Source organism: Bactrocera dorsalis, chromosome 2 (assembly GCF_023373825.1).
Source record: "Bactrocera dorsalis isolate Fly_Bdor chromosome 2, ASM2337382v1, whole genome shotgun sequence".
Classification (NCBI taxonomy): Eukaryota; Metazoa; Arthropoda; class Insecta; order Diptera; family Tephritidae; genus Bactrocera; species Bactrocera dorsalis.
Genome location: NC_064304.1, coordinates 74,631,974 through 74,644,806, shown reverse-complemented (window position 1 = coordinate 74,644,806; position 12,833 = coordinate 74,631,974). Strand labels below are relative to the sequence as shown.

Sequence of the window (12,833 nt, the reverse complement as noted above, 5' to 3'; positions counted from 1 at the left end):
TGAGGTAGATATGGAGTAATATATGTATAAATGATCAGGATGACGAGAAAAGTTGAAGTCTGGTTGACTGTCTGTCTGACCGTCCACCCGTGCAAGCTGTAACTTGATCAAAAATGAAGGTATCTCGATGAAACTTGATTAGTTTATTGAAAATTTCGCAATAGTTTTGACAGTTCCACATCTATTATGACTTAAAAATACGATCCAAAGCAATGTGGGATTTAAAAGCTACTTATTGTGAAATGAAAATACATTACGATCCGATTGCTATCGATTGACGTATCACGTAATTTTCTTTCGTATGTTTGCCGATTCGACCCCAGGTCTACCGATTTTGTTAAAACTTCACATAAACCATCCACTAAATAGTCGAAACAAAGCCTAAAGATTTGGTGTGAATAGGTATTCGTAGGGCCCTTCTTTAGTTATAATATAACATCGAAAAGTGACATTAATTTATAATATAATAACTTCGCCCCGCCCAATTTTTATTTTTTTTGGAAGTCATAGACTCGTATAACTTTACCACAAATAATATAAACTTCAAACAACGCATTTTCATTTAATGTTTTTAATGTTTGTAGCGCCATCTACTGTAACATAGCGCACTTACTCAATACAGCTGTTAGCGCCACCAACTGGTGGATAGCTCTTTGCTAATAATAAATAAATAATTTGCAATAAATAAATAATGCGACTATAAGGAGAGTTATAAACTATTCTATCTTTCAAGTTGGACCAAACTGCACACAGTGTTAAAAATTTCATTAAAATCGGTTCAGTATTTTAGGAGTCCATCGCAAACAAACAACGTGACACGTGATTTTTATATATTAAGATATATATACATATGTATATATACATATATTAGGGAGTCTGGCTAATTCGTAACCAAACTTCACAAATTTTCGGCTATAAACGGCAGTTTATCCAATTTAGATGATTGATGTTAGAAAATCCTGATATCAGTTATTAGGAGCAGGGCCAGTTTATACCCAATTTTATTCATTTTAGGCAGAAGGACGCACCGCTATGGGTGATACTCGTAAGGGTAGCAATCACCATATTTTATCTATTTTTGCCATTAATACATTCGTGTGTTTTTCGAATTGGTACACTTTTTTTGTAAGTGGGTAGTACTGTTAGTGAGTGACATCTGTGCTAAATTTCATTCATTCATTTATTCATTAGTGTTTGAGACATGTGTCGTTTTGTGAGGGACATACTAAACACATAACGACGACCAGACGACAAACGACAAACGAGAGTACGAAAGTGAAATGAAAACAAAACAACGCATGTACACAAAACAACGCAGCTGTCCATTTTCCATGTACACAATTTCGTTGTGGCCATACTAATACCTTGCACTTCAATGAAATTTTAATATTTTGTTCAAAGTTAAATTTTTTATGCAAAAAATAAGTAAATAGTGTAGTAATAAGTACTATGTGATACATCCTAACTTTAAGTTATTCTAATTATACTTATGTTATATATAAAGAAGTAAACCATTGACGGGTTAATTTAAATATACATAAAAGAGTAAACCGTTGAAGGGTTAATGTAGATATATCCCGTTAACTTAAGATTCGTTTTCAGTTATTGTTGATTCTCTTAAGAAGTTCATTTGTATTCATGTAAACCAGTGTTGTCCAACGTGACTGTGTGCACATTATGCTTGTGTTGGTTATTCTAGCGTCAACTGAGCGCTAAATACATATAAGTAAATACATAGCGTGTAAGCAGAGAAAATTGTATGTATGTTAGAATAAGTATGTGTAACCGTTCTTCGGTGACAAAGCGAAGCACAGTACAGTTTGAGAAATAAAAGCGTAAAGACCATTGTATAACCCTCCTAGGTTTATACAATGGTAAAGACGTGTCATCCTAAAATAGGTATATATTTTTGTTTTAAATTATCAATTGTTATTACAAATGATAAAATAGAGCTATTTTATGCTTTTATTTGTAAAATAACGTGAAGTTTGTAAGAGCTGTGAATAATTTTACATTTTACATATTAGTGGCATCACCACTCTTCCTCATCTCTCTTCTTCATTCTACTGTCGTTCTACTGTCGCTGGCAAATAGGAATTAGCGAGAATGACAACTGTCGGCCTACAGTCGTGTTTTCGTGTCGTTGTCAAAATAAGTGTCCATAAGAACGTGTGTAATATTTGACAGATGTCGTTTGTCGACCTGTCGTCGTTATGTGTTTACAGCAGGAAAGTGAATTCTTCGATTTTTACTACATATATCTGAATTTATTGAACAAAGAAGTTCGATAATGCACCATCTCATACTGTATTGGTTATTCGTGATCATTTTATCACATTTTCAACTAATATCGTGCTGCAAACACGGCATTCGTTAAAGTAGATCATATACAATCCCCATTATATGTATAAGGAGTTAAGTCAATGGGATGTTGAAAAACCTTATAGTGGTTATGTGGACGCTAGGGCAAGTTTCACATGATTTGATCGACATATTTTGTGGACAAATATGCACCCTTATTAGAAAAACACGCCCACTTAATTTAATTGAGATAACTCCCATGTTCGCTGACATATGCTGTAAGAAGTCAGCCATAAGCACTGGGCCCACATTTTCGGTATATGGGGGCTTGAACAGTTATTTGTTTTTATGGAAAGTAAGTGAAGTTATAGTGGTTATGTGGACGCTAGGGCAAGTTTCACATGATTTGATCGACATATTTTGTGGACAAATATGCACCCTTATTAGAAAAACACGCCCACTTAATTTAATTGAGATAACTCCCATGTTCGCTGACATATGCTGTAAGAAGTCAGCCATAAGCACTGGGCCCACATTTTCGGTATATGGGGGCTTGAACAGTTATTTGTTTTTATGGAAAGTAAGTGAAGCCCGATTTTGCCCATTTTCACACTGTGAGATTGGAATGTCAGAGTAATGGGACCCAACGAATTTGATTGAAATTAGTCCAGTAGGTTCCTGCTCTCTGAGAGTACTCGCCAACAACTCGGTATAAGGGAACTGTGGGACGGCATTTCAAACTCCTTACGTACAGTTGCAACCGAAATCATCGGTTTTCGGAAAATTCAAAAGAACAGCTGGTACGACGAGGAGTGCCGTGTCGCAGCGGAGAGAAAACAGGCTGCTTCATGCTTCAAGTTTTCAACTTGGGAATCGCAATGTATGCAAATATGTATGCTTTTGCGTTTTGCCGTCGACAATTGAATATTGACATGTAAACATAATTATGATATGAGTATAATTTTGTATGAATGCATGCAGAGTAATATTTATTGCCAATTTGGACTTGCATATTTAATAATTTTCTTTGATTTTTACATAATATACTATACTAATAAATATTTTTGTATTATATTTCCTACTATGTAATAGAAAAATTTATATAATACATATAAATTTATCAAAAGAGTATATATGTACATACATACATCATATTATCTTATGTCTCTGCACATGCTCATATCATAATCTTATTATCTGCTCATGTGATTGCATGTATACGCATGTGCGTGCTCAGAAATTCAAATCATGATTTTATCACTTATCAATATATTATATGTGCGCGCATAGATCTGCATGTTCATACATTCATATACACTTATATGTACATATATTTGTATACACTTCCGAACAAATAATGCACAAGCATACAAACATACATATGCGTACACATGTGAATATGTCACCAACAAAAAATTGAAGCATTGTTCTACAAAAACAACAACTGCTCAAATAGCATAAGCATGGCAAGTCAATATGGCAGCCGAATTGGCGAAGCCCAAATGTAGTAAATTTTACAACAAAAACGATTTCATTCATAAATGCAGGCACATATGCCACAAGCGACCTCGCTTCATTCATAAAAACAGACGCCGCAACATCTCCCCGAGCATGCCTTTGCCTACAAGCGTCTTTTCGCGACGATGGCAAAAGCTGAAAATCATAAATTGAACAACTTTCTGATGATTATAAAAAGAAAGAGGCCGAAATGAGTGAGTATGAAGAGCTTGATAAGTTGGCCGACAGTGGTAATGCTCTAAAATTCAACGAAAAGATGCGGCGGCTAACTGAAGGTTTCAATAATGGAGCATACTCTTGTAGAACCCCCAAAGGTGATCTAGTGACCGATGCACAGAGCATACTAAAATTATGGAGGCAACACTTCTCCAGCCTGCTGAATGGCAGCGAACGCACAACGACAGGAGAAGGCGAACCCAATTCCCCAATCGATGACGATGGAGCAGACGTTCCCTTACCCGACCATGAAGAAGTTCGAATAGCAATTGCCCGCCTAAAGAACAACAAAGCGGCAGGGGCCGATGGATTGCCGGCCGAGCTATTCAAACAAGGCGGTGAAGAACTGATAAGAAGCATGCATCAGCTTCTTTGTAAAATATGGTCGGACGAAAGCATGCCCAACGATTGAAATTTAAGTGTGTTATGCTTAATCCATAAAAAAGGAGACCCCACAATCTGCGCCAACTTCCGCGGGATAAGCCACCTCAATATCGCATGTAAGATTCTATCGAGCATATTGTGTGCAAATTAAAGCCCACAGTCAACAAACTGATTGACCCATATCAGTGTAGCTTTAGGTTTGGAAAACCAACAACCGACCCGATATTCACCATACGCCAAAACTTGGAAAAGACCCGAGAAAAGAGAATCAATACAATACCTTTTTGTCGATTTCAAAACTGCTTTTGTCAGCACGAAAAGGAGCTGTCTTTATGCCGCGATGTCTGAATTTGGTATGCCCGCAAAACTAATACGGCTGTGTAAGCTGACGTTGTGCAACACGAAAAGCTCCGTAAGGATCGGGAAGGACCTCTTCGAGCCATTCGATACCAAACACGGTTTAAAACAAGGCGACTCTCTATCGTGCGACTTCTTCAATCTGCTGCTGAAGAAAATAATTCTTGCCGCAGAACTTAATCGAGCAGGCCTTCGCCATCTGATCTTTACAACAAGTGGAGGTCTTCCTTCTCCTCTGCTTCCCCGGCGGGTATTGCGTCGAATAGTGGTTTCAGCCATTCAGACAATATGATCTATTCAGCGTAGCCGCTGTCTTTTAATTCGCTGAACTATGTCAATGTCGTCATATATCTCGTACAGCTCATCGTTCTATCGAATGCGATATTCGCCGTAGCCAATGCGCAAAGGACCATAAATCTTTCGCAGAACTTTTCTCTCGAAAACTCGCACCGTCGACTTATCAGTTGTTTTCACCGTCCAAGCCTCTGCACCATATAGTTGGACGGGAATTATGAGTGACTAATAGAGTTGGGTTTTGTTCGTCGAGAGAGGATTTTGCTTCTCAATTGCTTACTTAGTCCGAAGTAGCACCTGTTGGCAAAAGTTATTCTGCGCTGGATTTCCAGACTGATATTATTGTTGAGACCAATGATATCAATATCATTGGTGTACGCCAGCAGCTGCACAATGTTTTAGAAGATTGTACCTGCTCGATTAAGTTCTGCGGGAAGAATTATTTTCGTCAGCAGCAGATTGAAGAATTCGCACGATAGATATTCGCCTTTTCTGAAACCTGGTTTGGTATCGAACGGCTCGGAAAAGTCCTTCCCGATCCTTACGGAGCTTTTGGTACCGATCAACGTCCGCTTACACAGCTGTATTAGTTTTGCGGGGATACCAAATTCAGACATCGCGACATAATGGCAGCTCCTTTTCGTGCTATCGAAAGCACCTTTGAAATCGACGAAAAAGTGCTGTGCGTCGATTCTACTTTCACGGGTCTTTTCCAAGATTTGGCGCATCGTGAATATCTGGTCGGTTGTTGATTTGCCAGGTCCAAAGCCACACTGATATGGTCCAATCAGTTTGTTGACGGTGGGCTTTAATCTTTCACACAATACGCTGCATAGAACCTTATACGCGATGTTGAGGTGGCTTATCCCGCGGAAGTTGGCGCAGATTGTGGGGTTTCCCTTTTCAAGGAATGGGCATAGCACACTTAAATTGCAATCGTTGGGCATGCTTTCGTTCGACCATATCTTACAAAGAAGCTTATGCATGCTCCTTATCAGCTCTTCGTCGCCGTGTTTGAATAGCTCGGCCGGCAATCCATCAGCCCTCGCCGCTTCGTTGGCCTTCAGGCGGGTAATTGCTATTCGAACTCTTCATGGTCGGGCAATGGAACGTCTGCTCCATCGTCATCGATTGGGGAATCGGGTTTGCCTTCTCCTGGCGTTGTGCGTTCAGTGCCATTCAGCAGCTGGAGAAGTGTTCCCTCCATAATTTAAGTATGCTCTGGGCATCGGTTGCTAGATCACCTTGGGGGGTTCTACAAGAGTATGCTCCGGTCTTGAAACCTTCTGTAAGCCGCCGCATTTTTTCGTAGAATTTTCGACTATTACCCCTGTCGGCCAGGTTATCAAGCTCTTCGTACTCACGCATTTCGGCCGCTTTCTTTTTCTGTCTTCAAAAGCGTCTCGCTTCCGTCTTCAACTCTCGGTATCTATCGCATCCCGCACGTGTTGTGGTCGATCGTAACGTTGCGAGATAGGCAACCTGTTTTCTCTCCGCTGCAATACGGCACTCCTCGTCGTACCAGCTGTTCTTTTGCACTTTCCGAAAACCAATGGTTTTGGTTGCAGCTGTACGTAAGGCGTTTGAAATGCCGTTCCACAGTTCCCTTGTACCGAGTTGTTGACGAGTGCTCTCTGAGAGCAGGAGTGGAAGTCGAGTAGAAAATCGTTCGGCTGTCTGTTGTGATTGCAGCTTCTCGACGTCGAACCTCCTTGTGTTTGTTGGCGTCCACTTGTTTTGCACAGAGGCGGATGCTATTCTTGTCTGCAACAAGATTGTGGTCCGAGTCGATCTTAGAACCTCGGAGCGCACGCACATCTAAAACACTGGAGGCGTGTCTTCCGTCAATCACAACACGATCGATCTGGTTAGTGATTTTTCGATCCGGAGACTGCCAGGTAGCTTGATGAATCTTCTTATGCCAGAAACTAGTACTAAAGATAACCATATTTCGGGCACCGCCGAAGTCGATCAGCCTTAACCAATTTGGGGATGTTTCCTCGTGGGGGCTGAATTTACCGACCGTAGTGCCAAAGATACCTTCTTTGTCCACCCTGGCGTTAAATTCGCCAAGCACGATTTTTACATCGTGGTGGTGGCAGCTCTCATAAGTGCGCTTCAAGCGCTCATAAAAGTCATCTTTGGTGAAATCGTCCTTCTCTCCGTCGGGGCGTGGGCGCAAATCAGCGAAATGTTGAAGAACCTCGCTTTGCCGGGTTGTGGCTAGTCGGTCATTCACTGGAGTGAATGATAGTACTCGGCGACGGAGTCACTCTCCAACCACGAATCCCACACCAAACCTGCGCTCCTTTATATGGCCACTGTAGTAAATGCCACAAGGACCGACTCGTCTCTGTCCTTGTCCCGTCCATCGCATTTCTTGGACGGCGGTGATGTCAGCCTTTATTTTCACGAAGACATCAACCAGCTGGGTAGCGGCACCTTCCCAAATAAGGGACCGGACATTCCAGGTGCATGCCCTCTAATCATAATCCTTGTTTCATTTTCCATGGTCGTCTTCAAAAAAGGGGTCTCTCATCCGAAGCTGGTTGTTAGTTTTCACTGGGTGTTGTTTTTGACGTAGTGGGTCCCAATCCCATCACCCAACCCTATGTAGGGGATGTTTCGCCTTTTCACTTTAGCTCGCCTTCAAACGGATGTTCTTAAGCTACCCAGAGAATACGAGGTCTGTCGCAAAAGAAACAGGACTGTTAAAAAAAACAACAAAAAATTAATATTTTTCAAAATTATATTTTTTTATTTAATGTAGTTTCCTTGTTCTTCGATACAGCGTTTAGCCCGGTCAATTAGCATTTCAAATGAATGTTTAAGGTCATTTTTCGGAATGCTCTTGAGAATATCGGTCGTCGCATTTGGATAGCTGAAATATCCTGAATGGAGTTTTTTGTCAAAAAATCATTGACAAGCGTCGACCGATGACACGGCGCATTATCGTGGAACAGGCGCACCTAGGCGCCAGGATCCTGCCTCATGGTATTGTGGTCGAGCACGACGAATGCGTGACACAAGACCCTTCATAACACCAAGGTAAAACACAGCATTAATCGTTTGGCCAAGTGGGACGAACTCTCGGTGTACAATTCCCTCGGAATCGTAAAACCAAATCAGCATTGTTTTTATTTTTGATTCTGAAGACGACTTCTTCTGATCGTCACAGAGGTCCTCACGACCTTCTTGGAATCGCTTAAACCACTCATGCATATTACTACGGGATAGGCACTGAGCACCAATAACATCGATTGTAGTTATCCAATTGTCTTAAAATTTTTACGAAATGTCAACAAGAGATCAAACTTTTTATTTCATATACCCAGCAATAGGTGGCGCCACCAGAAATAGTTATATTTAAAAAGTTCTGTTTCTTTTGCGACAGACCTTGTGCTTGTTTCTGGCCACTCCCAAGTGAATGGCGATCAGAGAACTTTCCTCACTTGCGTGAACTTCTACACATGACCTCCAGATTCTATTAGTCCAGATATCTCCGGATGTTTATTTTGAACAAAAAAGCCAGCATTCTCAAGCTATATCCCTGTTTAACACTTGTATTACATATTTTATTAACAAAGCGAGTTTTGAAACATTAAATATATTTTATATTTATTTATTCAAATATGTCTTAATATAATTTCAGTAATTGGCCCCCGATATAACCAGTAATTGCGAAATGGATATGTGCTGGGATTATTTTCAGATAAAATGGAGCGATAATGTAAAAACAGTCAATTTGTTGTTTTCTGAAAACTTGTCTTCAGTTATAACAATGCTAATTATAATAACAATATATTGGCTATTCTTTGTACCCTGTAACTGGAAACAGGTATGTGAATATATGTATAAATTCTGTTTAACGAACCAGTAAGTAGAGGTTTAGATTATATCTTACAGCTATGAAATTAATTAAAGATAAACTCAATGAAGTAAATGTAAATTCTTGCAAAATGAAGTTTTACATCATAATAACCAGTGACCCAAGTAGAGGTACTTTTTTCAATAGCCTTAGCCAGTAGTTGAAAGTGTACTCGAAGACTGTGAAGAGTCACCTCAGCGCCCTTCGCAGCAACTCGGGCTGGGGTTTGGTAGGACTTGAAGCATTTTACGTCAAAATCTTAAATTAGAACTGAACTGAAGAACCGAAGCCGCTCGACCTTCCCAAGGTTTAATCAAGGCTCCTCACATGTGAAGCTATATCAAGTTTTCGCCAATTCTATCCATTTTACGAAGAAAGATATACTATAATGAGTAAAACACCCACTATCAATTATACTCGTATTAAGCTAACTCGCATATTGACCGATATATGCAGTATATAGTCACTAGGGAGTTTGAAAATGTTTCTATTAGGTATATGGGACCTAAAGGAAATATCAACTTCGTTCTACTCTTTTGTGACATTTAGACTTAATGCAATATTGTATAATAATAATACCCTCATCCCACCAAACCGACGCGAGGGGCGCAATCCGCAAACGAGCGGAATTAGCCAAGTCATAAAAGGCAAGAAAGTTTTAGGCGTTGCATTCTTAAGCTGCTCGGCTACAGAAACAAAAATTTCAACAGCCGAAATTAAGAATTAGATTAAATTTTATTATTTTTAAATGATGATGGGCTACAGACTGACCCATTCATGAGTTTTACAAGAAATGTTGTACCAAGCATCTCCCTACGACTAGCGAGTATCGGGTGATTTATAAGTTTTAAACGGTTAGTGTAAGGGGGAAGATTTAAACTGGAATCCCAATGTAAATGATTTAAGGCAAAAAGTAAAAACTGTTTTTGTTCGAAGTCTAACTTATCCGAATGGACTAGGTAACTAGGGTTCCAAACCACAGAAGCATACTGTAATATAATTTTTGTGGTAAGCGGATCTCTAAATTCTTTAGACCAACGTTTAACAAAACTAAGAGCGTCTTTAGCTTTAAAAACCGTGAAGATTAAAATTGAGTTTTGGGTCCATAGTTACTCTCAGATCAACAAAACTGCATACTTGCTCCAACCTTAAGTTTTGTATTGTGTATGAAGTAGGGTCTACAGCTCTACGTGAAAAGCACATCGTTTTGCATTTTTTAAGGTTCAATGGCATGTCATTTCTATCGCACCAAAAAACTAGGTTTTTTAAGTCTGTTTGCAACTGACATATTTCGTTATTGAAAGTATATGTTTTAAAAAGTTTTACATCGTCAGCATATAATAAAACTTTTGAAAGCTTAACAACAGATGATATGTCATCAAATAACAAGAACAGAATTGGACCAAGATGGCTACCTTGAGGAACGGATGAAGAAACATTGATAATGCAAGAAAAATTATCATTAAATATGACTTGTTGAATTCTATTACTAAGAAAAGAAGCAGCCCATTTTGGAAATATTGGTTGAAAACCAAGAAGATCAAGTTTATTCAAAAGAATTGAATGGTTAACTTTATCAACAGTTTTACTAAAATCTGTGTATATAACATCAGTATTATCATGAAAAAATTTTCTCTGAATTCAATTATATTCCTCACACATTCACGGATATTTTCTGTCAAAAGTCAACTAAAGGTACTGGGGTCCGCAGATTCGGTACCTAGCAGCTTGAACAGTGTTGGTTCGGTTTGGACCATTTTTGCTCATAAGGTGACACACTTCAAGGCACTTCTTGATTTGTTTACCGGAAAGTGAAAAAATTAAAAGTAATTTAAATTTGCATAATGTGCAAAGTAGACGTGGTTGCAGTCCGATTAGGAATGTTAAAATAATGTAATTTATGGAATTTAGTTGAAATCGAACCAGTCTCGAGATATGCGATTTTACGTAAAAAGGGCGGTGTCACACCGGCTCTACAAAAGCTGTCTAATAACATCTCTGTGGTAAAATTTAATGTTTCGGGGTATTTAGTAGATTTTAATAGTACAGTCGATAGGGGTTCTTGAAAGTGATATATTGAGGGAATTTCATTATTGTGGCTCGAACGATTTAAAAGACATATACATTAAACCTTTTAGATGGACTTTTTCAAAACTTCTAGCTCACAGGTACCTCCGCCTACTGGGCCAAATCACTACAAGTGTGAAAATTAGCAGTTCATTAGGTGAGGGTACAAACGCATACCCCGTGATGTAAATATTTTGTAAAAATTCATTTCTTTGTTAATGTTATTGAAGGTTGAAGTGTGGAGCACAATAAAATTGTAAAATTATTTTCTCAACAACTACCAGAGATAAATCGATGAAATTTTGTGTTCTCATAGGAAATTATTTGTGCTATATTATAAATATTTTTTCACGATCAATTTGTTTAAAAATAATATTTTACATAATTTTTTGTTAAACAATTTAAAATTTCAAAGTATGCCGCACAACGTGGAAAATATGCAACCTATCGGCAACTTTGCATATGAATTCGTGTAACCTCATCATACGCTTTGTTTGCGCTGTTACAGCATAATGACGTTCAAATACGATCCACGAATTAATCATTGCCATATCAATATGATGTATTAATCGGCTGGTCCATTTGCGGGAGCTGATGCAGATATGCCTTCGTCCTAATAATGAATCCATAAGAATCACCCCATGTAATTGTTATATTCGCGTATACGAGTATCATTTTTTTTTTTTCTCATGGGAGTTTTTCGACGCACTGTGTTCTTTTATTGAACCTCTCAACAGCTGGAAAATATTCGGGCGTTGCTTCTACATTGTATTTGTATGGCTTTATGCTAGCTAATGTTGAAACCATATTGACCACTTTTGAGTCTTTCCAGGAGACTTTGGAAATATCAATTTCGTTAACCGAAGCTACATACTCGTCTGCACCAACTTGATTTTAAATATATATAATATATTAATGGGAGACTGGTGTAGTATGTAGTTGTCGAAGAAGATACAATGATTGACGAAACGTGGCACAGTGCGGCACAAACGAGCTACAACTTTAGATGACGCCCCTAAACTCGGTTCATTTTCAAGTGGATAGTCTTCGTTCCCCGAGTAATTTTCAAAATTGTAACACTAGCCTGAATCAACGATCATCAAGAACAAATTGTAGCTCCAACGGTTAGGTTTGTCTGGCATATACTGCTTTAATTTTTTTTTTTTTGAACAAATTTGTTCATCCACGCAAGCCGTTCTCTTTTGGGAAACTTATTGAAATTTTTGTCAGGTGCTTTAGGTAATGACCATATTTTGACCAGACCATCAGCGACATTTGCTGACAAAGATTCACGCGATAATTGAGTTGTTGTAGTTGGTTGTTCTTCCTCCTACTGCTCAGTGTTACAACAACGTCGCATTTCGTTATTGTTGTTGGTGTACAAAAATTTACGAATCTTCTCATGACGGTTTCGTGTCCTAACTGCGAGGACTGCTGTAATCAAACCAATACATGCGCATACTAGGATATTAAATTACTGACATGAGATAAGTAGTTAGGGGTTAATGGGGTAATCTTTTTCCAAACATTTTTTCCATTTTCTGTTCCCTTATACCCTTAGAATTAATGTAGAAACTCACTTTACCATTGGGAGGATTCGAAAAAGGCCCAAAAATAAAATACCGCTCGACGTTCGGAGCACTCGGAGTGCACCTCAAACTTTAAACGCGTTTTTCTCAAAACACATGACATGGCGGACATGATTCCGGTCGAACTAATCAACCGATTTGCTTTTTTTAAATGTTCTCAAAACGCTTGGCTTTCGTTCCTACTAGATTCATACTTTTTTATAATTTTATGTAAAAAAACATGGGGGAAAAATTAAAAA

The 12,833-nt window shown here is 38.7% G+C and overlaps 1 protein-coding gene across 8 annotated transcripts in view; it reads left to right on the top strand.

Moving 5' to 3' along the window:
* The window catches only part of LOC109579336 (cholesterol 7-desaturase nvd), a 202,416-nt gene that overhangs the window by 32,949 nt on the left and 156,634 nt on the right, over nucleotides 1-12,833 (top strand). For 5 of the 8 annotated variants that reach the window (XM_049450080.1, XM_049450079.1, XM_049450082.1 and 2 more), the window contains exon 2: nucleotides 8,723-8,908. The exons of 2 other annotated variants lie outside the window; for them this stretch is intronic. In XM_049450080.1, the coding sequence (XP_049306037.1) occupies nucleotides 8,756-8,908 (153 nt within the window). In that variant the 5' untranslated portion in view covers nucleotides 8,723-8,755. Of the gene's footprint in view, nucleotides 1-1,793; nucleotides 1,900-8,722; nucleotides 8,909-12,833 lie in introns of those variants that run through there. One more of the 8 variants, XM_049450083.1, reaches the window with a different exon arrangement.